Source organism: Thermobia domestica, chromosome 3 (assembly GCF_964235325.1).
Source record: "Thermobia domestica chromosome 3, izTheDome1.hap1.1, whole genome shotgun sequence".
In the NCBI taxonomy this organism is placed as follows: domain Eukaryota; kingdom Metazoa; phylum Arthropoda; class Insecta; order Zygentoma; family Lepismatidae; genus Thermobia; species Thermobia domestica.
Genome location: NC_137456.1, coordinates 130992837 through 131013321, shown reverse-complemented (window position 1 = coordinate 131013321; position 20485 = coordinate 130992837). Strand labels below are relative to the sequence as shown.

Sequence of the window (20485 nt, the reverse complement as noted above, 5' to 3'; positions counted from 1 at the left end):
GTCACATAAGCTTAAATAAGTCCGGTCAGTAAATTTCTTAAATTGGGAAACTCCCGCCCTAGCCATCGGGAAAATCCCGTCATTACTCTAAATGTAAAACAATAACGGAAAAATCCTGTTATTGCTTTGCATGTAAAATTTAAAGATCAACATATAATCAGTACGCTAAAACTGAGGTATTCAATTACAAATTTAGTACGTACATATCATTGAAAGTCCAATCAAAGTAATGTTGGAAGCTACGTAGGCAATCAATAAATTTTGCCAATTTCTATCAATATATTTAAGTAACCTTGGCTTCTTTATAAAACAACAGGCATTCAGGCATGCAGAAATATACAATTTGGTTTCGTTTCGTATGCTCAGGCTTAACATCCTTACGTAATACCGAGGTTATCAAGAAGAAGACTTTCGCTTAAAGTGACATCCGAACCGCTACTTTGTTTACGCATGAAAGAAAGGTTGTGGTTCGACCGAGAATTGAACATGGAACACCTTGATTAAAAGGTGAAAAGGAAATAAAACTAATCCAGATGGTTTGATATGTGGAAACGTCACCATGAACTTCACACGATTCGCATTTTTCGTTCTTTTTATTTTTTTGGGGGGGGGGGGTTTAAACCAGTTGTATATTTAAAAAAGAAAAAACAGCTGGTGTAAACCACCCAACCCTAAAAGTAAATACTTATTTTTAAAAAATACACAAATAATTAGCAAAATTCTATGTAGTACTTTTACTTCAAAATATTCCATACTCTCTTTATGGAACAAAATAAAATTAAAATAAAACATAAGAAAAATACTTAGATTTATATGATGCACTTAAAGGGTGCACATCTAGAGCTTTTGGTTTTGTATATTCTTGAAATTCTACACTTTTATGTAACCACCATCGCGGTTTACTCAGTCCTCAAGTTTTCTGAATTTTTAACAAGAGGGATTCAACATATGAAGGGTATGAGACAAGAACATGGTAACCCACAATTTTACTATTTTAAGAAATTAGAAATTTTCTGCTGCACAATCCATTTTGAAAGTCGGAAAGCTAATTTTTCACATAAAACTATACATGAAGAATTAAACGAAGCGGAATGCGTTGCTGTCTATGTGGTGCTGCATAACCCAGCAATTGAAAATTTGTTAGTTATCATGTTATTGGCTCACACCCTTCATATCATATCATTATGGAACTCTCCTCACCCCACCACCACCCCAAAAAAAGGACTACGAAATATATTTAACTTAAGACAAATACAACTGCACAACAAACATGACTGAGTGGAGATTTTGCGCTTCTATCGGGAAGCCCAGGATTCAACTCAGCATTCGATCATTCTGACAAAGCTTTTCTTCATTCCATCTGTGAAGTAGAAATAGTGCGTGTACTGTGAGTTGGCCGACTTTCTTTCTTATTGTTTTTAAATTGTCATTATTACTAATTACCAGCAGTGACGGTTTTGCGAAGGTTAGGGGGGCGGTCTTTCGGACTGAAGCCTGTTCTCCAAAGTTGCAGAATGTCTAAAACAAACGAAATATCTATTAGTCATGCCTTTACTCATAAACTTTAAGCTGCCGTCAAATAAAAATTACTAATGTTTAGAAAAACTAAACATTAGTAAGAAAAAAACTCCCAAAATACTTTTCTAAATCCGCCACTGATTCTCAGTATAAAATGATCTTCAATGAGGTTGTATCCGGAAGATTATCGCTAAATATATAAACGAAACGAAATATTAGTTATGCCTGTACTTATAAACTTCAAGCTGCTCCCAAATAAAATTGTAGGACATTTTAGAAAACGAAACAATCAGAGAAATCCCCCCGAAAGTACTTTTCTAAATCCGCTACTGATTATTTGTATAAATTAGTATTCAAGGTTGTATCCGGAAAATTATTGCTAAATCGTTGCACAGCTACAGTATAACAGAAATGTGGAAGTACGGTTTGACGGATATATTGAAAAACGTACGCTTTGTCGGATATATAGAAAAACGCAGCTGGGGGGGAGCCAATGTGCCATGGCACTACCACAAATAATACAACAAAATAATATAAGTAATATAATTTGCCTCTTACTAAATACATTTCTCAATTTTACGCACAGTACTTTACTTGCAACGTCATCATTGCTCACGAGATGCTGGTTTGAGTCGCTCGGTGGCTCAGAGTTACTCGCGCGCTAGCAGTACATATCTTTCTACTCTGTTCGTGCCAAATTCTACGTTGCTCTCCCGACTGTTCTTAAAATGGTTTGTGCATATGCTCGTTAGTTGGAGATCAGGATTGAAGTACGGAGAGATAACTAGCGTTTTGTGCCACGGTTGAAGGTGGCTCGATATATAGAAAAACGTAAGTTTAACTTTTGCGCTAGAAGCTAGAGTACTAAGCTCTTAGAAATGAAATACGGATGACAAACTGAAATGATCCCGAGAAGAAAAAAATGTCGATAACTCAAAAGTTAAAATAAAATTAAATAGCCTCTAAAATTGCCCTCAAATACTACACTCTTCACGTTAGCTTTAATTCGTAAAACATGTGCTCCATCCATCTTGCTGGTGAATTTTAGAGCGAAATATGGCATTTAGGTCATGGAATTCTTATCTAACTATAGAATATACTATAAGAAAGCTATTTAGATAGAAAAATCATGAAAATGAAAAAAGCCAAAATTTCCAAAATTCTCGTTTTTTTCCCAAAAAAGCCGGCTTTTTATGTGAAAAAAAACATCGATTCAAAAACGCCGGCTTTTTTGCATCTCTAGAATTAAAGAAGTTGAGTTGTAGGTGTGTAACTTTTTTCTTCTTAAAGTAATTTTTGTAGAAATTTTACTCTGGAAGTTGGATTCTTAGATTTGAAGGTTCAAGAAACTTCTAGATTAAAAAATCTCAGTTGTTGCTTAATGTAAAATAACAATAATATTGAAGAATTAGATATCTAATAATAATAGTCATTTCTATAGCTTATTGTTAGCAACTGTTACTATAGAAGTTGGAAAAGCAAATCAGTTAATTATATGATCTGATGCTTACAGGCGGTCTTATGAACGCATATCTGAAGTGTATAAGAATAAATGAAGGAGTACGAAACATGAAAATTATTTAGGACGAAGGAAAGCTTATTTCCTTGGTTCCATTAAGAAACAATGAAAAAAAAAGTTTTAGATTTCAGTGGTCAGAATAATAACTTCACGGAAATCAATTTAATATGTTCAAAATGCACGAATATTGGAAAAGCGAGATTAACTTATTTAAACGAAAAAAAACACATTGAGTGCATGTTTGAAAAAAATGAGAGAGAAAAAGAGAAAAAGCTATATCAGATATAGTTAAAGAGAAGAAAAGAAATTTCTTTGTGAAAGTTCTTGCTCCTTGATACTATAGAAAGTTAGTGTGTTTCGAGGAATATTAATTAAATGTGTAAGTGACTACCTGTGTAATGAAGTCATAACTACATATTTCTTGGTATCTTTAATCCTATTCCTGTATTCCAGCTCTTAATTTTCAATTTTCCGTAATTCCTTTTTGAACTACAAAGTAAAGGAACTGGCTATTCTGCCTCTGCTAAACAGACGCAGTGGCCTTGCTTGGCTACGTTACGGTAAGGGGACCAGAGCCTGACTTTAGCCAGAACACTTAGGCAAACAAAGAAATAAAATTAATACGTAAATTACTTGACAAGAAATCGTGAAGTAGGATGGAAGGGAAAAGAGGAACAGGAAGAACATTGAAGTTGATAAATAGAGCATTATAAAGGTTCATTCTTGCATATGGATGAAGAGATTAATGATAAATTGCAACACATGGAAACTTCAAGTATCCTAAAAGTTGTAACAAAATAGCTTTGGAGACATTTATAATTCATTGTTTAATTTCATAAACAGTGACGAAAACGCGACACACGTACTTCCTCATTATCGCCTATTGTATTAGTCAGATACTCTAGCTTCAGCTGAAACTTTATTTAAAACCTAATTATTATATTCAAATACATTGAAACTTGCTTCTAATACACTATCCTAATTATTATTTATTTTATTTCAGGAGGTTTGTGTTCGCTCCTATGTGTCGAGGTGTAGCAGCCAAAAGGGCAGGCATGGGCTCAAATCTTCCAGTAGACAGGTAAGTCATACATTTCAACTTGAATTCTCAAGATACTCTCTGTCTCAACCAAGAGATATGGTTCAGTGCCAACCTTTTAGTTTGATGACTATAGTGACTACCAGGGTTAAGCTTCGATGGTCTTCGATTTTTCGTTTTTACTTCACTGGTTCTAACAGTTTCACTGATTCCAAAAGATTTATTGTTAATTCTTTATTGAAGATGTGATCTTTGAACTTTTCTTAAAAGAACTAGGGGTTGTATATTATGCCCTAGAAATTCTGTTTTCTTAAATATAACTCAAGGATTCTCAGTCACCGAGAAATATGTGTATTATGTACTGAGAGATCATGCATTGCGTTATCATTTTTAAACGATTTTATGCAGAATTACCTCCGTGGTTATATGGTTAGCGTATACGACCAGCGTGAGAGATTTGAGTTCGATTTCCGATTTAATCAATTTCTATACATGCTCTATACGTTTAAGTCTGTTAAATCTGTCAGAATAACTATTTTCAACTTCCTTTTTCTGCTTATCTATCTCTTAGAATCAAATTTTGTAGTCAATTTTTCACTCACTTCTATATCAAACAAAAAGAAAACCAAAGGCGTAACAGCCCTGTGCCGCTACAACGCCATCTGTTAGCCATCGACTGAACTACGCCCAGCCTAGCAACGAACACGTGGTGAGCGCGCGCGTCGTTCTGTCTCTATCGGGAGCTTCCTAGATCACGTGATTCCCCAGTTAGCCTCACGACGCTAGATGGACGCCGAAAATTGTGAAGCATCGGGCCGGGAATCGAACTCGGGACCACACGGACGTTCTAACCACTAGACAGACCACAGTGACCCTTTTTACATCCAACTTTCCGTAAAATGTTCGTACATATTCTTCTACAACCTCAATTTACTACTTAACCAATTATGACTTAGATTCTACATGACAATTATATCAAAATTAAATCTTTGAGTAACTGAATACGACTGTGTGGTACAGAGTTCGACCATCGCTATATGTAAAACTTTTTTTAAAAAATGACTAGAGAAATCAGTTGTTTTAAATCAGAAAGAAACGTGCCGGTACTAACTACCGTCAGAAAAAAATGTTGATGGTAAAAAAAGAAATATTAGTCAAAAAATACTAAAGATTTATTTTTGCCCTTCAGTATTCCTACACTAAACACGATAATTTCACTAAACAAACGATCTACTAACCATGATTGTGATAATACCGTTTAAAACTTAATTTTTACTGTCCATAATCCAGAATACAGATATTAACAGGCATTAGCTTTGCAATCAGAACTGTTGACAATTCTCTTTGAATTTCAAATTCAGTTCCGTATTGATTGTTATTTATTTCCTAATCTTTTCATTATTTCTATTTCCATCTGTAGATCGTTCCAGGGCCCTCCAGCGAGTATTGCCTACTTTGGAAACCACTGTTTTAGATTAACGTGCTTCTGAAGTAAAAGGGAAAAAAGTTTTGACAAGGATGTGTTTACGAAATAATAATTAAACCTACAATATTCCAATTTCGTTTACGTTTTACCATATTTTTAGACTTGGCTTGTAAGCACGACACAAGTAGGTAGATACTGGGAAAAAATATGTAGGAAAATGTACTATAAAGTGATGAAATATTCAAAAAAATAAGGCTATATACGTTCAAGGCTATATATATTAAAAATAAGATACCTTTGGGCTAGGGTTATTAATTTATACTGAAATTCCTTCGAAAAGAGAGTGAAGAGAAGAAGAGAATCATTTCTATTGATTGAGTACTAACAGGACTTTTTCCCTCTTCCGTAACAAGAAAAAAATTCCAAGTTGTCCATCAGCATTCAATAGTAGCTCTCTGTTTGTAAACTCTTTTCAATTTTTCTTCAATGTTCGTCTTTCGCCAACTTCACTTTCAAAATAACTTTGGACGTAAAATAAACAAGAAAAGTTCTTATTACATAGTTTCAAATTTTTTCCTCCTTGCTCAATTTTTCAGTTACTCATATAATATTAGAAGTTTTTATTTTAATACTCGTGTCGTAATTACTACTATTTAATACGTGTCATATATGCACTCGGGATGTCTGAAATCAAAGGATTCTTCTAATTTTTCTTTTTTGTTCCTACTTTTTCTCTGGATAGAAGATGTAACATTGTTTTTTTTTTTACTCAAAACTTCGTTAAACTCTAGTCTTAGAACGTAAACATAGTTTTGCTGCTTTTGTAGGTCTTTTCTATGCATTCGTACGTAATAAGGACGACACAAAACTTTGGAATATGTCCTCGAGGCCAGGATACTGTCTCACCCAAAAGAGTAAACTTCACGATTTTTTTGAAAAAAATAATAAAGTCTATACATAGCCGAGGGGCATCAACTGAGAGATAGACGTTGGACGAAGGACATAGATTTTTGCTAATTGAGGTTTTTAAGAGAATCTAATATACCGTACAATAAATGTATGTCTTATTGTTAACTTTTAACTTCTATAAAATCACTAGTATTTTACAATTATGATTTTAGTACAACAATAATTGTACAAATATTAGTCATTTAACAATCTTAATTTTTTGCAGTTACATTATACGTTTTATTTCAGTATATTCACGTCCGAGTTAACTGTCATGAACAGTAGTTTTGTTAGAAGATAAGATTACATTTTCATCAAAACACGAGCTGGGATCGTTAAATAAAAGCTAATTCACATGTGAGCATCGAATTATCAATGATACAGGGGTTCCTTTAATTCTCAAAGACCACGATGTTGCGTAAGTAATTTTGTTAACCGACCTTAAAAAAGGGAGTGAGAGGTTCTGAATTCGACTCGTTGTGTATGTAGTGTCTATGTTGACGCGGTTTAATCCCATCTCTCCTAAAGCGGTGATTAAGGAATTTTAGTAGTTTCATAATTAATAACCATCAGCATTACAAAATTGTGAAATCGTGAACACATTTAGAAAAAGTCTGTATTATTTAATAAATTTCTATTAAAAATATTGCATAATTATATGGTAACAGATAGCGCATATGAAAATTAATAATCTAATTTCAATATTGTTAGATTCTGTAAGCTTCACTATGAATATGAAACAATGATTTCTGAAATGCTAATGCAATAATTAAAGTCGGTTTTAAGAAAACAGAATTTGATTTTCACTTTGCGATATGTTATTCTTATTCTTGGAGAAAGAATATAGGATGTGAGTATAATTAATGCTAGCATAGGGGCTAGTTCCATAAAGGGGGCCTTTTGTTTGTAGTAATACTTACTTGTTTAAAGTATCAAACACTGGCAACGAAAGATTATTATTTCACTTGCATTTCGTAGTGCCGATGGTTAATAATCTAGTACATAATTTCTTTCTTTAGCACAGAAAGCCCCCAATACCAATTTAGGCTACATGGGATTAGGCAAGATGGGATTTTCTATCTCGTCTAAAATGGCCGAAATTCTTATCTTGGAGATATCTGTGTCAGATAAGACATTAAGGAAAATGGGAGGACACCGTTCAAACATAATTTCGGCTTGGGAGCACCGATATATCTATCTATCTATCTATCTATCTATCTATAGCTGCTCGAGGTCTATTTCGGTCCCAATAATAGATATTGCTTTTCTTTTCAGATATTCGACATTTAGCTGTAATTTTGAGTCTATCATAAGATTATACTTATGATTAAAAGTAAAAATTAATAAAACAATATAATACTTTTCATATACGCTCTTTGTTAAAACATTTTGCTTCATGAAATATTTACAGAGTTTACGTATTTTCTGTAAAATGGCTCTTATTTCAAAGGGAGTGAGATTTGATTCCACTATTTTACATTAAAATAGTTATAAAAAGGTTTATCTACTATATTATCGATTCACAAATAAAGAATTTTGCGTTTTTTGAGCAATAAAGTCTCTTTGAATCAGTAAAACCCACCAAAGCTTCTTTCTGTGAAGTCAAAAAATCGAAGAACAAAAAAAGTTTTTGTTTTGGGTCAATTCCGGTTCAGAATAATAATATATTACAAGATGTATTATCATAGAGAATTTCGTTAATTTATTATTTAAAAATGTTATATCTATACCATATCTATCGTTTTGGAAGGTTTATTACGGTCCTCATTTCCAGATAATTTTCGAAAAATATTTAATAATTGATTGGTTTTTGATCGAATTTAAGTAAAATTTTATCAATTTACGCTAACCGTTCATAGAAATGTTATTACAAAGTAACATAGTAAATAAACGAAAAATAAAGAATTAATACGCAATTAATTTTTTTGGTCATGAGGTCTAGTGTGAACTTTTTCTAGTTATTTCATAGTATTACAACTCATTAAATTTCATACTTAAGAACTTAACCAAAGCAAATCGTACCACTACCATATGAAGGTTGTCTCCGCTTAAACATTTCTTAAATATTGTAGTTGGAACATTGAAGTTTGTCATGGCTACCAACATTATGGATAACATTTCTACATAAAGAGACAATAGACAAACCACACGCTTCTTGTTGTAATCTTTTCGTCGGAGGAGCAGAGGAGAGGGGAGTATTTGTTGCTGTACGGAGACGAGGGGGAGTATTAGTTTCTTTACGAACTGGCCAAACAACCGCGTACCATTCATATCTCGGTTGAATGGTTGATTGACAGTTCAATACACAATGACAGAGAAAGTGGTTTAGTACTGTGATGATGTGCGTGTATTAGTAAACAAAAGAACTGAGACTAAAATTTAAAACATCACCTCGTGGGCGGTACAACGAGGAGTTAACCTTATAAACGTATATTTTCTGCTACATTCTTTTTGTCGTAACTTCCTTAGTACCCAACCGAATTTCTTCAAATTTTCACCAAAGAAACCTTACACTTTTTTTCTTTTTATTTGTTAGTACAAGTAAAGTCAGGAACATACATTAACATTATTTTTAACCGAAAATATAATTTCACTTTTGGCACTTCGAGCAATTAAAATAAAAAAGAAAGGTAGAAAGAAATCTCTCGGGGAAAGTGTATCTGGTAAGAATTTTAGGAGTCGTTACAGCAGTTAGGTCTATATTAGCGTTTGTATATCCATGACACTCAAATTATATAAATATATTAAGCAAAATCCTTTTAAGATATTTAATAATCTCGTGAAAATAATCTCATATTGCTGTTAAACCTACAGGGTAATCATTTCCTACTCGTCTATATACAAAAGGAGCAAGCTTTTACGATCAGAGCCAGGAGAGAAAGAATGAGAGTAAGTTTTTAAAAAATGAAATGAAATCTTTCAGTTTAACGTCTCATGATTATGCCCGTTAGGCTAAGGGAGACAATGACTAAGGCAAGTGAATGATGATGGAAGAATTGGTGAAATGAGATTTCGAAGGAAACGGGAGTATCCCGAGAAAACCCACAGACATGATGTTGTTCATCAAAATCTTACTTGGCCGGGGATCGAACCAAGGGCCCCTCGCACCAGAAGGAAGCGCTCTATTACTTGGCCACCATGTCCCCCTTAGAATAGGTTGAGAAGAGAAACGGAGGGAATGATGTGAATGAAATTGAATAGAAAAAAAGCTGTCAGTATTCGATTAATCACGAATACACGAACAGTGTATCTGCAAAACCATCGACTTCGTCTTGTTTGGCTGTATTTTATCAACAGTATGTTTGCTGCTTTCTTGCTTTCTACGTGTGATTTGCTGGGAACACGAGCAACAAACTGTGACGTCGCAGAGCATCCAGTTGAAAGTGATTGCTATAGAAGGATAAATTCTATCACAATCCGAAATTGTCTGTATGAAAAATTCTTAATTTATATTTGCATTGACACGAAATGCTCCACTCGGGACCATAGGCGTCAATACGTGGATGTTCCAGGACTCACCGCCCATTTGAGATTCTTAATGGGTACTTAGCACAAATTGGATTTCTGCGTTGAAATTAACATCGAATGTTTTTTTTTTATACCAATAAAATAATTAGGTAATATAAAATGAGCTTCAGCAGTGAGTATAATTCATCTAATTACACGTTACAATTTTAAAAGTTAAGACAATGACCAATGCTGCTTACACATTTAATATGGGAAAATAAAATTTTAATGTTCAGTCCAAATTCAATAAAAAAAAAAAAAAAAAAAAAGGCAATGGTGGTATGAAAAAAAAATTGACGACTTTGCAGTTTGAAACTAATTTCACAGTTCATTTGATTTCAGAGGCCAGTGTCCCTCCGTTGATAGTCTTTCATGCATCTCAAAGGGGAACCTTAGATTGATAATCACTAATCTATTGAATCTGTTGAAAAAATTAGAATGAAAAACGTTGTAACTTTTCTTCAAAAACCGCAGATGAGCACCCACTGAAAACAATAATAAGTGAGTTTCGTTTCATAATGAGAAAGTACGGTAGACTTCCAAACTCTAGGAAAGTACTCAAACTTGAAGTAGTACATCTCTAACTACCGGTCCTAATAGATTAATTAATACGATCACAGATAGAATATATTCCTTGGACACTGAATCCATATCAAAAAGTCATTACTCGTTGTGCTTGGGGAATAGTTGAAACTGGAAATCGTTAATTTGAACCACTTTCGGATTGAGCAGCCGGTTATTGGAGAAGATAGAACATACTCTTAGGGAGCTGAATCTGTTGCAGAACTCTGCATCTAGATATATATCTCTTATCGTTTTTCCTCTACGGAAATCAGTATTGGAACGGGAAGTAGTAGTAAATTCCGGCTTTGGTAGAGTGTTGTGGGCTATGAAGATATGTTCTCTTGACGCCCTGAATCGTTTGCAGAAAACAGTTTGCCGCTACATAGACCTAGTACCATTTTTATTCTATGGCGATCAATGTTGAAACTAGAAGTGGTTAATTTGAATCACTTCCGGTTGGAATACATGGTTAATGAAGGAGATAGGACCTATTCCTGGGATGCTGATTCAATTGCAACAAATAACATCTTCATATCTCTTACAGTTTTTGTCCTATGAAAATCTGTACTCAAACCAGAAATAATAGTAAATTTGAACCACTTCCGGTTTTGGTAGTGTTGCGGGTTGCGAATATATGCTCTAGTGAGACACTGAATCTATTGCAGAGCACCATATACCGTTATCTATTACCACTTTTGTTGTATGACTAAATTTTAAAACCGGAAATGATGATTTGAACCACTTCCGATTTGAGTAGAGTTTTAATGAAGAAGGTGAGACCTATTCTTTGTACAATAAATCGATTCAGAAAACCACATCTCGATATCTTCTAACATTTTTTTCTCTATGGAAATCAGTATTGAAATCGAAGCAATAGTAACTTGGAACAACTTCTGGTTTGGGATATTTATTGTATGTTGCCCGTTTCCGTTCTAAATAAACGTTGAAACATGGAATGATTAATTTGAACCAGTTGAATAGATAGTTAATGGAGGAGATAGTAGCTATTCTTGAGACACTGATTCGATTTCGAGAAAGCGCATCTCGATATTTCTTACTGTTCTTGACCTGATTCCTGTTGACAGACGGTCAGACGGAGAAAGTCGTTCTATAAGTGTTCCGACACTTACGTTTAGCATAGTTTGGAAGTATAATAAAAATTGACGCTTATACTCAAGAAACAAACGTGATTATGAAAATCTTCACGTTAAATAAAAAAGTGTCAGTATCTCGAAATGTGTGGAAATGAATTTTGAAATTAGAAGCACTTTTAACTTCCGAGGTTGGATTAAAGTTTAGTGTCTCATTTTAGCAACAAACGTGGATCCATAGCTTATTGTGGTATCCATGAGCTCTCACCATAAATCGAACCAGAACGTTCCGTGCCAAAAGCGTGTACGCTACCCATATGGCTAAAAAGGAAGAGCTCATGTGGAAGTAGTGTATTATTATTATTATTATTATTATTATTATTATTATTATTATTATTATTATTATTATTATTATTATTATTATTATTATTATTATTATTATTATTATTACCAGAATGTTATATTTGAACTAGAGAAAGTATAGAACGATATAGAGATTAACACTTGAGCCTTCTACATTTTTTATCCTAGATCAATCCAGGCGTGGCTGTTGCTACATTGTACTGACCACGAGAAGCGATTTGGGAGAGTCTTGAGTCGAAGTGGTGTCCTTAAAATGTTTTTCGTCTCGAAAAATATACCTTTGTCTATTGGAAGACCTTTTTCTCGCCTAATTTGTCATCAAGAACATCGTGTATCTCTCGTCTCATGGACAACACTACTCCTATATGTTAAATGATTGTGCAACCACTTATTTTTAACCATAAACATGCTTTTAACGTGTTTGTGTAAATGATAAATATATGCTCTCGAGCGCAAATTTGTTTCAAATATTAATAAATAAAACTGAACAAGAAAGTACAGTTTACGTTTTTGGAAGATGAGTGCAGCAATTGCATGCTGTAATATTGAGTATACGGCAGAGAGTTTCAATTTCTTAACATGAATAAGCCCATTTATTTTTGTGGCTCTTCTACCTTCTCCCATTGTTTTCAAGTTGTTGCAGTCCACTTCACAATCCCAAGCAGTATACTTCCATAATACTGTAGTTACAAACAGTGAGGCGCATGCTTGCTCTTTATTTACATATTTCTATTTTTTCTAGTGGGGAGGGGTCAGTAAAACAAAGAAGTTTGAGGGTATTAGTTACTTGTCTAAATACAAAAAAGGATATTGTATACTTCTAGACCTACATTACAATACATATCTGGGAAATGAGCCGTGGGACAGGTGTAACAACGAGGGGCGTGGTGCACTCGCTCTTCTTAACCCCTTTGGTGTTGTTAATGCTTACGAATATATCCATTTAAAAGTGTTTGACTCAAATATTTTTATCTCCGGCGAGTGACGGAAGAGTGAGAAGAAAGGGGAGAGTTACAAGCTGACAGAAACGTTTTACAAAAATACACAAGTATGAGCATGATGGTGGTGTATACAATAGTATTCGAGTTTTTTGCACGAGGACAAGGAGGATGCTGTTTAATATATGCGGAATTTGTTTCAATCAATACCATAAATTTATATCTTATTTCATTACTAGTATGCCAAGAGATTTTTCGACTAGTTTCCAGTCCTTAAATACGATGAAGCACACGTAACAATACATTTTATGCCTTGCAGTATATGATATATCTCATTCAACTTATGTATAATAAGGTCGAAGTAAAGCTTTTGTTTAGAAGCAACTTATGTTGAACAGTAATTCTTCAATATAATGCGTTCAGTGCACGATTTTTTTTTTTTTTTAAGTTAGCTAGCTATGGTGTAGCTAGCACCCATTGCGAGGGCTACACCCTCTATTAGGGAAATTCAGTGCACGAGGAAATCAAGTCTATTTCTAGTCATTTTGGACATACTTCGTATATGAGATATCTACTTGATGCTCCTTTCAGAGCTTAAAGGAATCTTTTCCAAATGTATATAGCTGTAATAATAATAATAATAATAATAATAATAATAATAATAATAATAATAATAATAATAATAATAATAATAATAATAATAATAATAATAATAATAATAATAATAACTTTTCCATGTACTTACATATAGGGCTGTAGGCGGTATACGCTATACACCTTCTGTTTAATCTTAGTCGTTAAAGTATACCTTCTGCATCAAGGCGTATATAGCAGAACTTTTGTTTAGTTTAAACTTATTTATTTATTTACTTATTTAATTGAGTTGATTCCAGTAAAAAAATGTCTCTTCACCTTCTTTTCTATCCTATTCTTAGTTGCTGTTGAAATATACGGATTAGGCAAGAATATCAGCACGAAATCTTCGCTTAACTTTGATATTCATATTTCCACTCTACAATTTCCCTAATTCTTTTTAGCACATTCGATTTTCTCTGTAAGATAAGTCTACCGTTTCATGTTTCTACCGAAATCGTTTCATGTTTCTGAAACTTAAACTTACCAACTGCATGATAGGAAATAAAGAAAGCATGTCAATTATTGGCAATTTAATTCAACATGAAACTTCAGCCACAATAACAAGACTTAAAATACAGTAGGCTGGACGCACCGGTACGTCGTTCAAGCAAATTAGTGTCTTGTCGGATCTTCGGCCCTATGCAACACCTATCTCTTAGGAACATCTGGACGCTTCTTTAGTTTTTTATTATTATTATTATTATTATTATTATTATTATTATTATTATTATTATTATTATTATTATTATTATTATTATTATTATTATTATTATTATATTTCAAACCGCTATTAATCTTCGACATTTACTCAGAAAACATACCGCTTAATCTACTGGGAAGAGCTTGTTTACACTTTTCATTCAACTCTGAGTAGGTTGGTTCATTTGCAGTTTAGCGTCCCGTCCAGCACCGAGGATATGTGGGACGTGGATATACAACGTGGGATCCCAAAAGGGTTTCTTCAACTTCCTATCTCCGACCGACTGTCTTATCAGTCCTTTCTTCGATCGAATTTCTTTACACTCAAATGGCACATCAACATAACTTATCTCTCTTTTCAAACCTGCCAGCTCGAAGTACAATTTCCAACCGAACAATGTACTATGAAAAATTTACATGCCTCACTCTTTAACACTACACTCTTTAACAACGAAAGAAACATACAAACACATAGGATGTTAGTTCATTTTGCATCCCATATTGGGTTATTAGTATACAACTTCGACGTTTTTGTGAATTTTAGCTTAGTACTGAACTTTTAACAAAAGAAAAAAAGCAATATTTGGTTTGGTGGTACATTTTAAAAGGAAAATACTATTCTAAAGGTAAAACCACATAATTTGAATGTCACTGCAAAACTGAATAGTAAGTTGGGGAGATAAATATGCACATAAGTGTTGTTCGAAATTCATATGCAGTTATTTAAAAAAAAAAAAAAAAAAAAAAAGCTAAAAAATATGTAAACATGTTGAAAATTCGCTGCAGTAACTTCATAATCACCACCTTAAAGTCAATCAAGAATAAGGGATTGAATTAATCCCCCTTCCGTTAGGGTCTATTGTTTAGAAAGAACTCCCGAGAAAGCTTCCGTAAATAATATTTGATTTTTACACGATACAGTATTTATGTACTTATTTTTTGATTGATCTCTAAATCAGTGAAAAAGAGATGAACTTATCGGTGTCTTCTTGTTATGCCTAAATCCTGTTCTGCCTATGACCCTCCAACACTTTGTAAGGCATTTTTGATCTAATCTTTAGGTATAACAGGAGTTTCTGTTCTGCCTAACTAACGCAATAAGGGATATTTAGGTTTACGGGAAATTTAATACTAATTATTTTCCCTACGATTCCAGTTGCTTTCAGGACCTCTTGATTTTCTTATATCATTTCAGCTTCTCTGAAAGTAAATTAGCAATCATAGGCTACCATTATTTTACTACGAATATATCTACGTGATATCTTTTGTCCGCTAGGAGATCTTATCCTTCTGGTTGCGAGGATCGAAATGTGTTACATCGAAACGCCCTACACTGAAACAGCCGTGTCCCACTCCATATTATTGAGTATGATTGACATGATTACGTGATGGATGACATACTTTCTTCAGAGTATATTCCAGTATTAGAAATCTATTCAATGTTTATCTTGGTAATCAGCCTTAGTGTATGGTTGAGTGTGATTTGCGCCCATGGAAAAAAAAAAAAAACTGTTCAAGGGCTTCAGATGCGGCTATTGATATTTGCGTCCAAAAGTTCTTTAGATAGACACGTTATTTGCGGCCGTGTGGAACTGTTAGGCTCGATTCGATTCCATTCGATTAATCCTGAATTACACAAGTTGAATGTACTTTATTGTAATAAGGATGGTATTTTTGTGGAAGGTTATTTTTGAAGGAGTATTAAAATATCGAACTTGAAGAAATGCGTTTGTTTCGAAGAAAACCACTCGCTAAACTATTAGTTGTAACATTAGCTTCCAAGTAAAAGCAATCCTAAGGAGTCGTACACTATGATGCAATACTTATAATGGACTATACATATTTCCCTTACGTTACTAACACCAAGGACAGTAAATTATGTTTGAAATTCAGAGTAAATGGTGTACATATCATAGTGGAAAGCCATTAGAGTTCTACGTAATTTATTGATCAGTTCTAATATAAAATGTTGAGGAATATCTGGCCTATTACATGCAAGAATTCGTTGACATTCAGTTTACTCGCCGGAGTAGCTCTAAACAGCAACAAATACTTGTTTCTGATTGGCCGAAACTAGATATCAACTCATCCTTGAAAGTAATTGGCCAATCATTTTTCCATATTGAAACCTAAATTGTTAATTTCAAATAAGAGGCATTGTAGGCCTTAGTTTCAGTTGTACTAGCTGCCAAACGCTACAAAAATTGAATTATTTATATTATATGATTTAATCGGAGCTATTTTATAAATAATAGGCCATTACTTTTTAAATGGCTTTCCATAATAAAGTACATGCAAATTTAGTTGCATAGCAAATAGAATTTGCCTTTTTGTTGATAGTCATATATAAGAAAAAGGTTTGCTATGCTATAGTTTTCTACTTAATGGTCATAAAATGAATAAAATGAGAGACATAAGCCATGAGAAAAATCTTACTGAATATGAGTTGGTATACGACAATACAGTAGAATTTGAAATAAAGCAAAGCCTAGATTTATTATCTTACACTCATAGCACACTATAGGTACTGCACCATACTATACGACTCATTAAGATTGTTTTTACTGCAAAATTTATGTTCAATAAACAGTATTGAGGGTGTTCTTCCACGGGAGGTTTATGTTAAAGATAGAGCTTATGGGAAGTAAAGTTTCTGAACATGACTCCATCACTTGTTTTTTCGTAATGAATTACAGTATGTATATTCCCCTTTCAGAAAATTTAATTTAAATTGTTCTGGAATGGCATTTGAAACTCCTTTAGGAGATCGAGCTGAATGTTAACTATGTTTACCATAATTGACCTAAAATTAGTATGGGTTCTTTCCGATCTTATTTCTCCTTAAAAAGAAAAGGTATTTGTTAATTTATATTTCTCTTGACTACTTCTGAATATTGACATAAAGAAGCAACTTACTTAGTGCAGGCTGAATTCTACATAAATTAGTTTTTAAAAATAAGTAAATTAAAATTTATAACAATATTATAAAAGACAACTAAGTGACTTCAGATCTATGCACACAGATCCTCCAAACCAGAGATACATACCTACAAGAGGGTTATGACGCAATTAAGTCAGAAATGAAGTGAAATCTTTCCGTTTAACGTAACACAATTATGTCCTTTAGGCTAAGGGAGACTACGATTAAGGCAAGCGAATGACGATGAAAGATCTGGTAGAATGAAATTGTGGAAGGAAACGGGAGTACCTGCAGAAATACTACGGACACGATATTGTCCCCAGTGAATCTCGCTCACGAGATGTAAGCGTTCTACCACTGAACCACCGTGCCCCCACCCCCCTGTGAATCATTGGAATTTTATGCTAGAGGGAGGAGGAGAAAAATCATTGATAAAAACTTTAAAAAAAACAATATTAACCAACTTCAACAAAGAACTAAAAAGAGATAATAATAATAATAATAATAATAATAATAATAATAATAATAATAATAATAATAATAATAATAATAATAATAATAATAATAATAATAATAATAATAATAATAAAGCACTTAACAGCAGAAAACAGTTATTTATCTTTATGTATTAAAAAATTAAGTCTGTTCTGTCCCCAAAAAAAGTAATACCTAATGAAAAATTTCCTATAATATAAATGCAAGAAGGATTAGAAAAAGAGATTAAACAAAGAAGACAAAAAGAAAAGAGAAACTTACGAAAGAAATTTTCAAGGAAAAAAGAAAACTCTCACATATATTAATTCATTACATCAACTACTTCTGAGCTGGTTAGACCGAAAATACTATATCTAAGGAAAAATGCCCCTGTTACATAAATTATTCATAGTAGCTTGTTTCGGTCCGAAATCGGACTTCGAACTGACACGTTTGAGAAGAGAGAGAGTTATCTTGAAGTGCCATCTGAAGTTCGAAAATTCAGTTGGTACTTACACTAATTTTCGGAAAGCATAAGTTCGCACCGGGAATCGAAACTGGGTCTCCTATGCCAAACTCGCATACTCAACTCTCAAAAGTAACCTATTGTTGTGGTAGGTATTCTTTGGATACAATATAATAAACTATGGTTTCCTTTTAATTTCCTTTAATTTTCTTTACCAGCAGCACAGAGTAGCCATCGTATTAAGGTATAACTGTTGGAAGTAATATGCATAGACTCGTCCCGGTTTCAGATTAAAAAGGCAGAAGTAGGATAAAAATAGAAGACTGTCCCGACAAAATCGGGACATTTGGTAGCCCTGAGGTTGGATTCTAGTATAAACTGCGTTATGTCAACGTCTTATGTGGCTTCAGTAGCGAAAACAGACGTTAGACCTGAGTATTGAAAAATTCGGCAACTATGAGCAATCTCAAACCAAGAGATGTGACCGTATTATCAACCGGGCAGTAGGATTAACCAAGGATTATATCACATTACAAGTGCAAAACTCTAACGAAGTAAGCGAAAGATTATCTATTATTATTATTATTATTATTATTATTATTATTATTATTATTATTATTATTATTATTATTATTATTATTATTATTATTATTATTATTCACTTATAATAAGTTTGTGAACTGACGGAGGGATCTTAGGGACTTCCCCCTTCACAAAAAATTTCATCCCCCTGGAGAACTAAATTTTAATCCTTGACAGGAATAACCTCTCCCTTTTCTAGATTTTTTTTGAATGATCATAAATATAGAAACAGGGAACAACTTTTATTTTGTCTAGCCAAACTAAAAAAAAAAAAAAAACACTTTTATTTTAGCAGTTTGTGAAACATCTCACTTCTCAACATTCTTGTAATCATTAGAATCATGCATTTTTGTTCTTGAAATATTCATCTCCTTATGAAGGAAATGCATTATTTTTACCATGAGCAAGCTAGAATGCCTCGAAGAAGATGGAAAGAAAAAAAAAATAAATTGGAATATTTAAGTTTTACGTTCCACGATTATGATGAGTAACGAATGAAATGGTGGAATACCACAAAACTCACTTGACGCTAGCTGGAATCGAACCAAGGACCGCTTGCACCACAGGTGAACGCTCTATCACTGAGCCACCACATTCAGCAATTGTTTAAATATGCAAAATAATAATAATAATATGTAGACCCTATAGCTATTGTTTGTGTGTGTGATGGCTAGGTTTCCTTTCTGGAGAGAATTATTACCTCATACACTGCTTATAATGGCTGACAACATGAAAATAAATTATCAAAAAAGGAAAAATGTTTAAATTAAGGAATGTAGGAAACGTTCTTACAGTCAACTATAAGAAAAGATTCGTAATTTTTAACTATAATAGATTTACGGATAATTAAAAAAGGAATAGTAACATTCGCAACGAAGTGGCTTATATAATGCCCTCTAGCCAAGTGGTTAGAGTGCGTGCGCATGGTTCTGGATTCGATTCTTGATTATATCCTCAGATTTTTCGGTTCAACCCTAGCATCGTGAAACGATTGGATATGTCTATACAGGGTGTTTCAAAACAACACTGACAACGTTTGGGAGATGATTTCTGACCCCAAGATAAGCCAAAAAATAGACCAACCTGGGTGCACAAATGCTTCCTTTCGGAGTTATAGGCAGTCGAAAACATGAAAAATTGAACTTTAAAGGTTCAAAGCTCCAATACTATGGGACCTACCGTAGTCGAGTAAAGACTTCACTTAGGAACTAATATGTACCCTATCCAAATATCCATACTTCAGAATCCTGCGGAAGTTCCACAACAAGTTTTATAGATGTAGTTGGTGAGTACTTCAACTCATACGCCCGTAACTAAACTCCCTCTGCAAAAATTGCTACGTGAGTACCTATGATTCTGAAACACGTATTTTTGGTTAGTGTACATATTAGTTCCTAAGTGAAGTCTGAACCCGACTACGGTAGGTCAAATAGTTTTGGAGCTATGAACCTTTAAAGTTCAATTTTTCATGTTTTCGGCAGCTTATAACTCCGACAAGAAGCATTTGTGCACCCAGTTTTGTCTATACTTTATGTCTTACCTTGGTGTCAGGAGTCATCTCTGGGGATGCGCACGAGACGAGTCGAGACAGAAATTTCCTGACAAAATTCGAGTCGAGACACAGCTCTTCCAATAGAGAAGAATACGTTTTTCGAGTCGAGACACTACTTTTACAGCACATTTTCGAGACGAGACAACCTCAAATCTTGTCTCGTGCGCATCCCTAGCTCATCTCTCGAACATTGTTGGTGTTGTTTTGAAACACCCTGTATATTGCTTCCACATATCTATGCCA

At 33.6% G+C, this 20485-nt stretch overlaps 1 protein-coding gene across 2 annotated transcripts in view; it reads left to right on the top strand.

Annotated features, from left to right (window-relative positions):
• LOC145681505 (uncharacterized) overlaps window positions 1-20485 on the top strand; it is a 354193-nt gene that overhangs the window by 287477 nt on the left and 46231 nt on the right. For both annotated transcript variants that reach the window (XM_081753152.1, XM_081753153.1), the window contains exon 3: window positions 4041-4118. In XM_081753152.1, coding sequence (XP_081609278.1) covers window positions 4041-4118 — 78 coding nt within the window. The remainder of the gene's footprint in view (window positions 1-4040; window positions 4119-20485) is intronic.